Source organism: Thalia democratica, chromosome 1 (assembly GCF_965202585.1).
Source record: "Thalia democratica chromosome 1, ktThaDemo2.hap1.1, whole genome shotgun sequence".
NCBI classification, from domain to species: domain Eukaryota; kingdom Metazoa; phylum Chordata; class Thaliacea; order Salpida; family Salpidae; genus Thalia; species Thalia democratica.
In genome coordinates this window covers 70,005,262-70,021,681 of record NC_139165.1, presented here as the reverse complement: position 1 = coordinate 70,021,681, position 16,420 = coordinate 70,005,262, and the positions used below count along the sequence as shown (strand labels likewise).

The 16,420-nt window shown below is 29.2% G+C and overlaps 1 protein-coding gene across 1 annotated transcript; it reads right to left on the bottom strand.

The window, feature by feature from the left end:
• Positions 1 to 2,024: 2,024 nt before the first annotated feature.
• LOC145838539 (adenylate cyclase type 10-like) lies at positions 2,025 to 16,022 on the bottom strand. The gene is made up of 23 exons (XM_082946155.1): positions 14,895 to 16,022; positions 14,674 to 14,793; positions 14,041 to 14,316; positions 13,532 to 13,618; positions 12,572 to 12,817; positions 12,125 to 12,272; positions 11,948 to 12,022; positions 11,433 to 11,574; positions 10,461 to 10,689; positions 9,869 to 9,963; positions 9,444 to 9,567; positions 9,253 to 9,342; positions 8,760 to 8,885; positions 8,336 to 8,378; positions 7,621 to 7,755; positions 7,413 to 7,552; positions 7,197 to 7,291; positions 5,916 to 6,057; positions 5,448 to 5,648; positions 5,210 to 5,321; positions 4,393 to 4,614; positions 3,016 to 3,104; positions 2,025 to 2,369 (listed from the first exon to the last, which is right to left on the bottom strand). The coding sequence occupies exons 1-23, from the start codon at positions 16,020 to 16,022 to the stop codon at positions 2,025 to 2,027; spliced, it is 4,410 nt and encodes a 1,469-aa protein (XP_082802281.1).
• Between the last annotated feature and the right edge of the window lie 398 nt (positions 16,023 to 16,420).

The following is a 16,420-nucleotide window of genomic DNA, read 5'->3' as shown; positions in this document are numbered from 1 at the left end:
TGAGTCTATTATAACAAGCATAAGGCTAAACAGTTAAATACCCACATGAATTGTTGAAAAGCTTTAATTTTATGTGCTTAGCAGAAAAGTTATTATTTTACAGTAAGAGTTCAGTCCTCAGATTACTTTATAATCATTTTAAAATTTAGATAATACTCTGCTGTACGGTCTAGAGTTTATTCTAATTAGCTTTTTCTAAATAAAGTTTTATGATATTTTGCTTGTTATTTAAGGTTATAAAGAACTGTTATTAATTCAAAGTAAGATCACAAGCTTATAAGTTTTATAACTCAATTCCTTATTTAGTTACAATGAAAGCTATAATTATATACTTGTATGTTTTTGTGCGATTTATAAATTAGTCAAAAGTGTGTTATACTTGTACAAGTTTAATGTAACAAAAAAAGTAGTTACAAAAAAATTAAACTCATTAAACAAAATTGTTTGTTTTGATCAAAAAAAATTAAAAAACTTATTATTTAAATAAAGATAGATACAATTTATAAAATAACAAAAATTAGTAAACTTTATTTTAATTCAGTAATGTTACATGTATACATGGTTTATTATAACAAACTAACTGTTTTATGTTATTTTAAAAGACGTTTAGTTTTTTGACATTTCTTAGCGTTGGTACAACCCTTTAATTTAGAAATTTTAAAGTTTTTTTTAATATAAACCTATAAATACAGAAATATAAAGCACTTTTCTAAATTAAGTATTTTTGAATTAAAAGTAAAAATTCTGAGAAATCCGCTACAAAAAAAGTGTAAAAATTTTAAAGAAAGTACAAACTACTTGAAAAAAAAAAGTTTATTTAAACAATAAATAATGAACTACAAAATAATGTATGTACTAGTAGTTTATTACCATTCTTAAAATGTTTTAACAAGTTTTTGCATTATCTTTAACTTATTTTATAGATGTTGACGGGAAGATATTTAGCCGGATGCAGAAGGAAGAGTGTGAAGATAACGGATAAGAGAGTGCGAATTATGAACGAGATCCTGAACAGCGTGAAGTTGATCAAAATGTACGCGTGGGAGGCCAGTTTCGCAAAATCAACTGGTGAGTAGCAACTGCGCTGTTTTTAAATTTACATTTTACTTCTGCTGTGTTTTTTCACTCATAAAGGTACTATTTATTTTTAATTTAATGTTTATAGCAACATTAACACGTTTCTACTTACTTTAAATTTGTCCTTAAAAATTTATTTTCATATTACTACACCGAAAATAAGAAAGTTAAATTGTTTCACTGCAAACTAACTTGACTTGCTTTTAAACGGATATTGTTAAACTGATTTAAAAAATAATGATAGCAAATATCACATTTACTCTAATTTAACTTTTATATTTATTTTATACTTATCATATAAAGGTAATAATTTCTTTACACTAAATATCATAATTTATACAGTTTTAAGTTACATAGTATTATAAATGTATTTTATACATGTTTTTTTTTAACTATTTTTATAGAAATTAAACTTTTTAAACTGCAATGTAGTTTGAAAAATATGTACTAAACTGAGCATAAAATAAATTATATTGTTTAAATGTATTCAAAAATATTACTTCAATGATAAAAGCACAATTTTAATAACTGTTTCATATATCTGTATATTTATTACTTTGAATTCTTATGTATTTCTTTATACATTTATTCCTCGAAATTAATAAAAGTTAGCGACAAAGAATTGCAACTTTTTAATAAGCAATCAAATTAAAAAAGTAAAAAGTACTACTTTATTAGTTTTGCAATGAACTTTAAATATAAAATTTCAAATAAGGTAAACATATAAAATAAAATTAACAAAACTTTAAAAAGGTCTAAATAAAAGTAAGTTATGTTTGCCACTTAAGCTTAGCCACAAAACATTTCAGGTAAATTTTTTTTGTTCTACTAATAAAAATAAAATATCACTTTTAGTTACCATGTACATCTCAGCAAAACTTTTCAGCGCCTAACTTTTCACTCATATTAAAAAATGCATTTTATTTGAGTTTGGAAACTTTTTCAAGCTAATCAAAGTCTCCATTCAGCGGGTACAAGTCCAGTTCCTCATTCTTTTTCATGGTGACTATCGACGGAAAGTTGACCTGGTACGAAATTTCGATTGATAATTTGGCCTGAATTTCGTCCTCAAACCACAGCTTCCTGCTCAAACTGGCCCACTGTTCGTCTTGCTTGAGCCCCATGGACGCGGACAGGTTTTGTGAGGTCTGCAGCTCGGCGTTCGCTTTTAAGGTGCCGCCGGTTAGCATGAGGAACCACGCGTGCAAGTGCAGCACCCGAGGTTTCACAGTGGGGAATTTTTCTGTTACCCCAAGCAACAGTGCAAACACGCTTTTCGCAGCTGCTTCGGTCTGTAACGAGTATTATAAGCATTTGCATAAAATCATACAATAAAAACCTAAAGTTATAGTTGAAGCTAACTTGCTTAGATAGATAACAAATTTAAGGTAAACTGTCATTACTAATATTTTTGATACTTATGTATTTTTGAAAAAAGTTTCAGTAGTTTTCAGACATTAGTACTATCCTTATAAATGCAAGAACGCATTGAGCATACTTTAAAAGAAAAAAAAAATCTTTTATAGCGTAAACTTTAGTAAATCTGTAGTATTTTTATATTACTCTTGTGTTTTGTTTTGGTATATTATAATTACCATAATAATTAACAGTTAAACACACCCACTTAAGTTAATAAAAAGCTTAATTTTTTTTGCTTAACAGAAAAATTGCTAGCTTACGTTTAAGAGTTCAGTTTAATATACATTTTAAAGTACGAACATTTTTAGAATAAAAAAATATCTAGTTTTTAGAAGTATAAATAACATTAAATAAACAACTTATTTATAGAATATTTCATATTATCTAAGCAGTTTCATTTCAAAACAGAAACGTACGCCTACTGGATTTTCTAACACGGTAGTTCTAAATCGTAAACTCATTTTTTGTAAGCTAAATAATTTAACATTTGCTATTTTATCTTATAGACAATAAACATACTTTGGCTATATGGTTGTTTTCATACTCTAATTTTATTTGTTTTCTCAGTTCAAAAAGAACACCTTCGAACAAGCGTGCTAATGACTTGGCTGTGGAAACACAATCGAAATGCTTTGGCATTGCGAATAATGCAAGCTAAAATACAATAACTAAGTTAAAGTCTTAAATGTACTATAAAGTTCAGATGTAACATTGAAATTAACTTGATTAAAAAAAATACTGACGTTTTATGCAATTTAAAGTTGTTGCTTCAACCTTATTTAAAAAAATGTGTTACAAATTAAATTTTGAAAAGCAAAAGTTTAGAACAGCTAAAATCTAACTGCAGTAATAAATGTTAGTCAAAAGAAGTAGCCATAGTTTGTAATACAATCGCTTATAAATTACAAGGTATCATCAGTGCTTTCTTTATTCAAGTGTTTTAGCATTAAAGTTTTACGTATGAAAATGTAAACTAAAGCTTTATATTAAGCCGCTGAATTATTCTATAAGCTGATTTGTTGTATTCTAATTGGTGGTATATTTAAAGACTTTTTTCTGCACTGAAGAGCAACGATGAAAACAAAAACAAAACAGGTGTTTATTAATTATGCCAATAAAAACTATTCATAAGTAAGAAAACATTTTACTGTGTACTAATATTAATTTCCAACTAAAAAACCCACGGCAGTTAGCACTAGATCTAAAAGCAGCCTTTTAAAATAGACAGTTGAGGCATTAAATTGTATGTTAAAAAGAAAACTAATTTCAAAATCTTTACTTTGTTAATTATTTATGTCAGACTTCAAAATAGGTTTTAAGACTATTCAAACCCTTAGAAAAAAGTTTAAGGGGCCATTTTTCAAAGAGTAATACATATTTGAAAAAAAAAGCTCTTGTACTTCAAATTAATAAAAGTATGATAATAAAAAGAAAACAAATATTAAAAAAGAACTTCAGAAACTACTTAAAGTTACTAGATTTAAAATCTAAAAATGTAGATCTAATTCATAAGATTATGATTGTAAAACATTTTTGTTTTTTTAATTTTTTAAAAGAGATATGAACAATAACGTAGAATTATTAAAATTTGAATTGTCCGAGTTTGAATAGTCGTACACTCACAAAAACAATATTTTCTGTTAACAAAATCTATTAAAATGTTACATTGCTCTTTTGTTAGGACTTCTGAACTTAAGCTTGTAAATTAATTACCCAGAAAAAACTACTTAAAACAAAGCTAACTTTAAGCCAAGACAGTCCAAGTGTTGACTCCTTTCTTCTGTAATTCCAAACACTCATTATGCATCGTAGTTGAAAGATGATAAGTTTGTCTGTCGATAACTAAAATTAACACAAACTGCACCCACTCGTTGAAAATAACACAAACAAACAAACTAGTCAGAGGGTTTTCGAGGTTCATCAAGTAACTTATTATGGGCATGGGTTGCTCAACCGCGTAGCCGTAGTCCAAACAAATGTCCATGCACAGTCGGAAGTACTCGAATATGGCTGTTGGACTTGTTTGCGTGGAGGAGACCGTTTTCAGCAAACTGAGAGTGTTGTTGACCAAGACACCGTTCATTTCGATCAGGTGATTATTTGCTATCACCGGCAAAGCTGTTATGTATAAGCACAAACTGTAAGCCAGACAAATTAATAAACCTACGTTTATAATATTCTTAAGGATTTTTGACAATGTTAACCAAACAAAGGTATTTAATAATTTGAGTATTACTGACAAACCTATTTGATAGAAATGAAAACAGTTAATCAAAGTATGTTAAATTAAACATATTGTTTATGTGTTTTTTCATAGATTATATGAACAAAAAGTAGAAGTAATTAAGGATATGGTAACAAATATTAAAACAAATTAATGTACATAAAGATAGTTAATTAAGATAACTAAACAGTACAATTTTTTGAGCAATACGTAAAAACTAATAAGTTTAAAAAATTAGGATTTCCAAAAGAGGGCGATGTCAACCCTTTGGGTAATAATAATTGATGCAGAACCAATTTATCATACATTATCAATGATTCCCAAAAGGGGAGCGATATCGCCTTTTACTTTAGGAACTACTGCAACAAAGTAAAGTTAAATTTAGCGTGAAATGTTATAGAAATATAAAGTTAAAAAGTAAAAACCTTTATTTAAAAAACCAAACACAGAATATAACTCATAATTAAAAATACTGTGTACAAAATTTACCTTTTAGTTGAAACTCAAAGTCATTAATTTTTTGACCAATAGCAAGGGCGCGATAAGCTGCTTTATTAGACAACTTAAATTCTCCACATTGGTTTCGTATATCGCTACTAATCTGATCAAGTTTAAAAACATTACAAAAAAAATCTTAAAATCTTAATAAAAATAACATAAATTTCTATCATTTTAAAATACAGCAATAAAAAAATTAGATAAATCTTCAGTATTTGCACTGGCTAACCAAGTGAAATTGACCAATCGTGTGCAGGTCGAGCTCTGAAATTCTCAATGTGAAGTTGTAGTGCAAACAGGACTGCATGCCGCGAATTTCGTACACGACGGATTGGTACAACTTGCCGGTTATCTGGTTGATGTGGGCCATCACCGTGTATGAAAGAATGACGTCTGATATGTTTCGGTCCGCCGCCTCCGCCAGATTTACCTAAATGGACTTTTTTTTTAACAAATTCAATAATTCAACTGTTTTTATGAATATCAACACTAAACTAAAATAAATATTTACTAACTTATGATTTGTACATACGACTTTCTATGATAAAATAGTTACAACGAAATAAAAGACTGCTTAAACATTTAGTTCTCACTTAAATAATTTTAGGAAAACGTTTTTGAAATAAGTTAAAGAAAAAAATTAATTATATCTTCTTCCTGCTTTAATACTTTATAGTTAGTGCACAAAAATAAATACCATCTTTAGTGCAATCAATCTAGCTACTTTGTACCGGTCTGGGTAGTCAGGGCACATTAGAATTGCTTTGTACAAAAAGAGCATTGCCATTAAATTTTTGCTTGAGTTCTCAGCTCTATTTTCAGTTAATTTAACGTGTGACCTGATTAATTAATAAATAGTTAAACAAGGTTTGTGTACAACATGTAAACTTGCATTTTGTTCAAACTGTTAAAATAAGATTATAGAAACACTTTAATTATTTTGTAATTACAATTTACAGTAATCTAAATCGTTATAAGTTGATAGTTTTAGTGAAAAAACACAAGCAAACAAAAAATTAAATTAAAATTGATTGCTTTAAAAAATTATATCACTGGTAAACAAATTTATCAGATTTTTTGTATTTCATTATAAAGAAAAACATTTGAAAAAAGCTTCTACCACAAAAATTTTCAATTCAAAAACGAGCTTTAGACATTAGCAAAAGTTTTTTTGTAAACAAGTCCATACCTAGAATTAAGCTGTAATTTTTTATCTTGCTGCTTTTTTTCTGAAGAATAAGAACTTTGGAGCTTTATTATTTCTCCTTGCATTTTCAAACCCTTAAATTATGTCTAGTAAATACCTTTAAAGTACATACCATACTAACGTTGTTATATTTTACTATAACAAACAAAAACGTATTCTTTTTTTATTACTTTTGTGATATTATATGGAAAAATACATATAATGTTTTAACAGATAGAATTTTTAAATGAGTTGCTATAAACATTCTATGTTGTAAATTGTTAAAATAGCTATTAAAGTACTTACTAATTTATTACTTTTAAACACTGATACTGTTTTTTTTATAAAAATAAAGTTTAAAATTAAAAACTGTTTCTGATTCTTGATAAATCAAGTGATATATTTATAAAAATGATTGAAAATATTTATTTAAGCTCTATAAAACTTCATTGATTTCATGTTTAATATTATTCTTTATTAAACGACAAAAAAAGCGCTCAAAGTATTTGGTTCCAAGACCTAGTGCACGGAAAAACCTTTGTACACCACTTGGATATCTTTTAACGTCTTGTCCATGACATAATAGACGTTGGTATCGTATATATTAAATCGCAATTACATTAAAAATTTAGTTGAAAAAATGTATGCGACTATTTCCTAATTAATTTGCTGTTATATATACATGAATCTGGGTTAACGTTAAAAATTAAGTAAACTATCAACTGTAAACTTAATTTATTAAAAACAAAAATAGCACTGATGTTGTTTTAAAAACTGACTTTTAAAAAATACGGAATTGAGTCTGAATAACATTTGCACCTGTAATGCAGTTGTCCGGTTAGAATGTTTAAGTTCGATTTCCATTCGTTGTCAATAGTGTTTTTGTACTAAAATTAAAACATTTTATCATGTTAGTATTCATTATGAAGTTACATTGGAAAAACGAAAATTTAAAGTTTTTTATAATTAATGTACTCATTACATTTAAGTATTAATACAAGCTTTTACCATCGCTTCGTTGATTTGGTCAAAGGCGTTTCCTTTGTAAAAAGGATTGCTTGACTCGTAAAAGTCCATGAAATCTTGTGTGTATTTAACATACTTTGCAGCGATTTTCAAGTTTGAAGTTGTCAATGCACACTCGATGCCTGATAAAAAATTAAGGAGTTGAAACAACTTCGAGCGTAAAGTACAGTAAAACTCATTTCAAGTGTACCTTTAAGTAAGTACTCAAATATGATAGTTGAATCGTCATCACTTCTGGCGAGATGATGGACGATCTCGCGGTATAAGAAGAGAAGTGTCTCGTGCAGCTGGAAAGCCGTCACAGTCTGCATCTTGACTCTAATCTCTGGGAATATGCTTGATTGTTTTTTAATTGCTTTAAATATTGTACGATAGTTTTTTGTAACTATAATTTTATGAGCACAACAAAGTAGTACTTTACTTAGAGGAAACTAAGCTTGAAAAATTTAGAATATTAGTTTATTTTTCTTAACAACCATACTTTAAATAAGTTTTAATAAAAAAAAATTGTTTAAGTAAAACGAAGCTGTAACATGACTTGAAACTAACGGTAGTTGTTACTTTAGGTTTTTATAAGTAACTAAGCGACAAAAGTTTATTATTAAAAACTTACTTTTTAAGTCTTCAGCAAAAAGTTCTGAGTCTCGTAACAACTCTGTAACTTCGCTGCTCAATCCATTTGATTCAATTTTAAGCAGCTCTTTTGGTCTAAACATGTCTTTTAGCTGTCTTTAAAAAACGCAATTACTTGTTAAAAGTGTCGACCTAACTATTATCAAACATCAAGTCTTACTGTATTCTTTGCGGGTCTTCATATCTGTCATATCTTACGAAGAAATCTATATTTGTAAATTCTTAATACCTTTTTATTCTTTTAGTATTAAGCTAAAAGTTTTTAGACTAACCAAGATTTATTCCATCAATGTCTGACTCGTTGCGATCAAAAAACTGTTAAAGTTTAAGTTTGTTATAAAAATTCAAAACATTAGAATTTTTTACCTAATATAGGTTTTTGTTAGATAAATAATATAAATAAACTATGTTTTTATTCTATTAAAGGTTATAAATTAGTACTCTATGTTTTTATATTATTGATAATTTACTCGTGCAAAGTTAAATAATAAAAAGTTTTATGGTTGTTTACTTGATTTAAAATTACATTGCAAGTAAAAAGAACTTACAAACAGTATTAGAATATAAGTTTGTTAATGCAATATAACAATAAAGTAATTACATCTTGCAAGTACTAACAAGTAACAACTGGTTATCATAAAACGAAAAAAAAAACTATCTTGTAAAACTAAAAAAATTTTTTTTTGAATATCTGACGCTCATATTAATTTGCTGCCTGATAAAGCAAGGATCCTGCAGCCACAACTTTAAGGAATCTGTGAATGGCGCAGGTTTTCGGGGATCTCTCGTGGGTAATTCCCCATTCATATCATCTTCTACGGGCTGAAAGTTAATTGATTAGTGCTTAGATTAGCGTAGATTAGAAAATAAGTTGAAATACGTTTTTATTACTTTAGTTATACTTCGGAATTAGTTTATAGTTTATAATTCTTTTAAAAATTATCTACTTACTGTTTATTAAAAGTAGTTTTCAAGGCTATAACAACATTTAAATTCAAAAATCTACTTTTTACCACATACTTTAATAGATAAAACATAAAAAAGGTCGGATATTGCTTATAACTAATTACTTATGGTAGAATAATGTATACTGTTTGTCGTACGGAAAAATGTACTGCTTTTTGTATCAAAAAATGCTTTTATCGAAAGAAGTTTAGTATTTACCTCTAGTATTTACTCTAGTATTTACCTGAATAACATTCAGTTTAACTTTATCAGCAACTGGCGCGTCTTTGTAAAAATTCAAAACTTCCTCATCCATCTTTCTTAACACTGTAATCTAGTTAGTATAGCTTAGAATTAGAGTGAATTTAAGCTTAAGTTATTTAGCAACAAATTAAAATTTTAAAACATTTATTTTTTACTAAGCTAAAAGTTTACTTTGTTTGTCAAAGTCTCGGTGTATTCAGCAATTTTTCTATGCAGACTTTTTCTCTGATCTTCTAACCACAAGTTGTACGAAGTTTCTTGCAAAAGCAAGCTATGAAACTTTATTTGTTGACATCTTTAAAAATATTTAAAAAGTTAAACGATTTATAGCTTAAAGGTAAAAAAAAGATAATCTTTCTTAATAATTTGTTTGTACATCAAGAAACTTAGATTCATAGTAGTACGATTATTTATCATTTTCAATACAAGTCAGTAACTAATGTATAATATTAAGTATACACTGATATTGATAGTGTTTTCCCAGTTTTCATTTCATATATTAGTTTTTAAGTTTTACAACATCAATATTTATTTCAAAATTTAACCAACTAAAACTTTCTTATTTATAATCATATAGCGTTATTGTTGCAAATTACTTTGATGCTATTAGCTCAACATTCAATTTGTTATCTTTAAGTAAAGCTTGGCTACTGTCTATACAAAAGCAATCATTGCAACTTTTTTTCAATCTCTAGAAAAAAAATATTTAAATGTTAGTATTAACTCTAAATAATTACGCAAAACTTTGTTTTTTAAAGTTAATTAGTATATATTATCTAAATCAGGGTTTCCCAAAGTGGGCCAAGTGGCCCCCTAGGGGGCCATGACAGATACTCAGGGGGCCATGAGCAGCAAAGGGGGAAGAGGGGGGGCCATGAGCAGTAAAGGAGCCACAGGGGGGCCATGAGGCCATAACTTGAAACTTACACTAGACATTCTTGAGTTGCAGATGAAGAGCAAAAGGTCTTATAAGTATTTTATAGTAGTTAATGAGTAATCTGTATGTTGAAGGGGGCCATTACTTTTTCAAACTCTTTAAAGGGGGCCATCAGCAAAAAAGTTTGGGAAACCCTGATCTAAATAAACTAAAAATAATTAAAAATTCTAGTTTATTAACCAGACCTTGATAATGTTATTAGCTTAAACACGTTTTAAATTTTTATGGTAATAAAAAATAAAGTTCGATACATTGTAGTCATCAGCGTCTTGTTTTCCGATCTTCTTCAACCCGCACAACCCCTCAGAGTGAATCCTGCAATCGAAAACTCTGCTCATGATCAGCTGCTTGGTGGCGTTGCTGAGCTTCTTCTTGGTCGACCCTGGCGTTATGCTGAGCAGCATCTTGTACGACGTTGTTTCGCCCTGCACCGCGGCGCACTTCACCACCAGTTGCTCGTAAGGCGACAGCCTGTCCAACCTGCCATCGCAAAGTTATTGAGGCTGTTGTTACGAACAAATTAAATCAAAATAAAAATGCGTGAGTTGTTTTAGCGTCTACTTGTTTATATGTTTGAAGTTTGCTGATTTCGGTGTTATGATAATAGTTTACACAAAAAGTACGAACTTTGAAAGTAAACACTTAAACAATTTGTAAAATGTTAAGAGCTGTCAACATTTTAGTGTCAAACTTGTGAATAATAACTTAAAATTTAGAACTATTAAATTGTAGTTATTCCACTTAACCCTATAACGATGTTTGGCAGCCATAAGTTGCGAATCAATTTTCTTAGAAAAAAGTTTTCGCGAGCCCCCAGTTGTTTAAAATGAATGAAGTAACAAATAAAGATTAGTTTACTAAACCACATATTTGATAAAATAAGCAATAATAAAGCACTAGTAATTAATAGTTATCAAATTAAGATTCTATTTGTAAGGTTCAAAACTTAAAAAAGTTTATTCCTTTTTGTTTGCAAAAGGTATGTTTATAGATGAAAAGTACCTCGCGGACCGCATTTGGTCTGCGAGCCACAGTTTGCCGACCCCTACCGTAATATGCCAAAATGTTTTTAGAACTTTCACAAACCTTTTTTGATATAATTAAACACAAAATGTTTAAAAACAATCTAACAAACTTTTTATTGAATTAATAAAATAATGACCAAAATTAATTTATGATATAAACTGCAATGTAAATAACGCAAATAGTTTAAATAAAATTACCTTGTAAGAGCTATTCCTCTAACTGAGGCAGGAATGGGAAATTTTGACATGTTATATCCTGGTTTCACACTACAAATCATCTGCATGTTATTACTCATTTCACTACTTGTCAAATCTTCCCAATGTAACTTTTTTAGTTCGCCTGTATATAATTTTAAAATAAATAGTTTTCCTAAAGTGGTCCTCTATATGGTACGTGAATAATTATCTTTTAAAATTTATTTATAAGTTAAAATATATGGAATAAAAAATAAACTTGAGGATAACAATATCTATTATTTTATTTTGTTTTTCAAGTTTTATTTTTATAATAAATTTCTGACAGTTTAAAGTTTAGAAAAGTCATAATAGTTTAATAAATAAAATCTGAGTTGTGTCGATTTTCAAGCACTTTCATTATAAACGAACATAGTATTAAAGTTTTTCTAGAACTAGACAGCGTTACAAAATTTTCTAGTAATACACACCTTTTTCTTAAAATTTACTTTCTTATTTATTTAAATGTCGCAGCGTACCTTCATTTACTCGCTTGGCATTTACAATCAACACTCCGGCATTTCTCATTTCTTTCAGCAGGTGCTCGCACCAAACTGCAAAAGATACCTCACTTAACAAAGAAACATTACAAAAATATTCTTAAAAAGTCTGTTAAAACGTACAACTTTGGACTGATAGATTTTTTATAAACTTACGAGGATTGTTATAACACCTCTCCGACAACACGTCAACAAGCTCGTCAGGCAGATAGTTTACTCCTAGCTGCTGGCAGGCTACTTTTCTCATTTGTTCTTTGTTTAAGTAGTCCATTTGAACGTAAAGTGATCTTTTGTCCGTCAGAACCTGTTTCATACTTGTAGTTATCATAAAATAAGTACGATTTGCTTAAAGTACTGCTTCAAATTTCTATTTAAAGTATTTGTTCTCTTTGCATAACATAGCTCTGCTTCATAAACCTAGTATAGATGAGTACGTTTTATCACATATTCTAAGTAGATTACCAAAAACTATCCAAAAATGTTCTTTTTTTTTGTATATTAACTTGTGTATATAAGTTCAGAAACAAAACTTAAAATATTTGAAAATAATTTACTATCTTTTTATACTATATATATCTGTTTTAAGCATAAGTTCATACTTACGTTTTTAACTGAGGAATACATTTCGTGGTCAAGCGGTTCAAACAAAATGACAGCGCAAGATTCGGAGTTTTCCAAAATTGCGTACAGAAACTGCCACGACTTGTTGTCGAGGTTCTGTGCGTCGTCTATCACCATGCACACCCTGTCATCTTTCAGCACAGACTTGCACAACGCACTTATCATGCTGTAAATAGTTGTGTCCTTTTCATCTTCTTCAGCATCATGCAACACTTCTTCGCTTGTTTGCTGTAAGTGTGAAATGTTTAAGAATTTAAAAGTAACAACAAAAAAAACTGTTAAATTCTATGCAAAATGTACTTTTTCATTTGAAACATTGTCGAAATCTATACCAAATACTTCATTTAACATCCAAAGATCATCATTAAAACTTGTTGGAATATTTTGCTTTATTATTTTAACTTTTTCACCGTCCTTTTTATCTTGTACGTCTAGAAGTAATTCAATGAAGCTTCTTAGCCCAAAGTATTCAACATTGTAGTGATTTAGAGAAAATTGAAAAGAATATACAACTAAGTCATGTGTAGCTGCTATCCACTGTTGAAATAGATATCTAGTCAGCTTGTTTTATATTTGATAATTAAAAAAAAATCTCAAACATTTATTAGCAAAACAAAGTTTTTTAACTATTTAGCTTCTTTTTAGTTTTAATTTTTGAATTGATTTTTTTATCTTATAAAACCACAAACTTTAAAAATGAGCTGTCGTTGTTATTGTTAATAAATACTTTATATGCTCAAATTTAGATAAATCAGAAGCTTTGTTTTCGTTAATAAAACTAGTTAATAATAAAACTGGCATTAACTATTATATTTATTACCAGGTTTCGGTGAAAAAAAATTCTGACTTGTCAAACATTATTAGCGTAGTGACCTGCACTGAACAAGTTCTTTTTCATATTAAAAGTATTAAGAAAAATTAAATTTATAAAATAAATCGTACTTTGAACTCTTCTGCAAGTCTTGTTTTTCCTAATCCATTATCACCAGAAATAGCTATAAGAATTTCGTTTTCTATCTGGTTTTGAGGCTAAATAACAGTAAAAGTTATTGTAGTTATTAGGGAAATATAAAGATAAGTTTACCCAAACCAAAAATTTACACGAAAATTTATTTTTATATCTTAGTTATATTTGCAACTAGTTAAGTAGAAAAAAGTACATAAGAGCGTTTAGGAAGTTTATACTAAAACGAAACTGAAACTAACAAACAACTACTGAAAGTATCTTAAAAACTAAGGAAAATATTGTTCATTTATGATTTCATTTATATACTAATAATTGACTTTAATTCTGTACAGCGGTTGACTTATATATTAAAAACTTTGTTTTGTCTCATTACTAATCCTAAAAAAAGTTAGTAATGTAGATTAATTTCATTTCTACATTTAATCGTAATTGAGTAACTAAAAAGTTAAAAAAAATTAAAATACTGAATAATTAAATAACCAACTTCTCGACTGGTCAAGTTGTTCAGAACGTTTTCAAACGCCGATTTTTCCGCTTCCAGTCCCACCAGGTCGTACTTAGGCTTGATGACCAGAGTGGTGCCCGGCGGTCCCATTTCGCCTTGAATGTACTCGTACACGGTTATGTTGCCCACTCCCTTCATCGCTTTCGGAGGCAGCACCCTGAAAACGTCCTGTGAAAGTTTGGAGTTGTGGTAGGTGTCGAAGTCGCAGGATACCATGTTCGGGTAGTGCATCATCAACCTCGCTGCCAAGTTAACCTGGAGAACAATTTTTTTTTTTGGTTTTTTTCCTAAAAAAACGTTAATAGAGACTTTTAAAATCAGAGCCTGACTAGTAGCATGTTCTTTTCAAAGTCAAATATTAAACATTTAAAATACCACTTGACAATCGAACAACAAGTACTAAACTTGAAATTCTTTTTTCTGCTTTATATAGTTTAAACTTATTAATAGTTTAAAATGAATGTTTTCTAACAAAACATTAGTTTTTATTTAGTCATCAAATAGAAATAAAAAGTTTGGTTTAAGCATCTGCAGTTTTTTATTATGGGTGTTTTTCAAACTTTAGAACACTTATTTATAAAAAAATATTTCATATTATAGATAAAGTCTTACTTTTTGCCCGATTACAGTATACTCATGACGAAACGGATGACCTATCACCCCGCAAAAAATAGACCCTGACGTCACACCAAAAGAAGCAATGTCTAATTTAGGAATCTTCTCATGCAACGTCTGAAATTGTTTATTGGTTTGTCACTTTATTACTTTAGAAAATCTTCCTAAAGTATGAGACTTATTATATGTTTAACTTATTAAAAAAAAGTTTGACTCACGTTTTTGATGTTGTAAGCTGCACAAAGTGCGTGTGCCGGTTCCCGTTCGTGTTTATCACCCGGTAATCCGAAAATGCAAAGTAGAGTACAACCCTTGTCGAACATGAAAATTTTGTTGATGGCTCCTTGAAGCTTTCGACACTCATCTTGAACTACACAAAGTGCGATTTGTAAAGTTTCGCGTTGAACGTCGACAAAGTTCCTCGCTATCTCGTCTTGATCAAAACTCAGATTAATGAACACGATAGAGCACTGACGCATTTCCGACAAGTACTTTAGTGGCTGATCGTCATCAAGTTTTTGTTTGACGACATTTGAAATGAACTTTCTCAGGTACATTTCGCGTTTTATATTTGGCTCAACTTGCATAGAAACACGTTCGTACTTGTTTTTGTCATCCTCAGCGTAGTCTAAGTCGTCCGGAAGAAATATATAGCTCTCCCAATTAATTCGTGGTTGCTTGCAAAGATACTTCACTATACCAAAACGACCTGGTAGAACATCAACTAAAGCAAACTCATTTACAGCAAATTCCATTGCATTTGGTGCTAGAACAACCAAACCAGGCTCGCAAAATTTTTCTGCTGCATTTACTTCTCCAACTGGCCTACCTGTCATTACAAATTGTACTGATTCATCATTTCCAAGAAACGTTGTATTTAGCTTACCACAAGAAATTGCCATTTTGACCCTAAGTTTAACACCTACATCTGTTTCATGACCATCGCATTTCTGCTGAATAATCATTGCTGCTTTAATTGCCTGCCCACATGCTTCTGCTAAACAAGACCTACTACTAACTCTCCAAACAGCTAATATAGCATCGCCTGCAAACTTTAAAACATCTCCCCCCATTGTCAAAATATGCTTAACAATTTTACCAATGTATTCATTTAGAGTTACGGTCAATGCATCAGCACCTCTTTCACTTGATACAGTATACTTTTCAGTAAGAGCTGTAAAACCTGATATATCAGCAAAAAGTAAAACTCCATCATAAGTTATAGTATGAGGTAGCTCAACAGATTTCTCAAATACACAAAGATCAGGTACATGGCATATAAGTTTTCTTTCTACATCTTTATAAACTTGTTTTTCTACAAAGTCTTTATTTCTAAAATGAAACATCTTACACAAGGCTTATTTTTCTAAATTATTTACGACTTTTGTTTTGAATTATTCTTAAATTAACGATACAAAAACGGCGAAATATTTCTGTTATGTTACGTAACAATAGGCGGAAATGTAAAACAGTGTATATGATTTGTTTACCGTATTTTAATTTTTTTACTTGCTCAAATATTGTGTAATACGATTTTTAGTTTTATACTTCATTTATAAAAATGAGCTTTATCATTTTATTTTTATCATAATATCATTAGTTTATTTGATGTAATTATTAGTTTCCTAGCCAGCTAAAAACCAGTGGATTTATCGTCTTCAAAATAGTTGAAACATACTTTTCTATCCATAAGTTTGCGTTAAACTATTTTGATTAGGTTTTGAAAAATTATTTATAAACATTT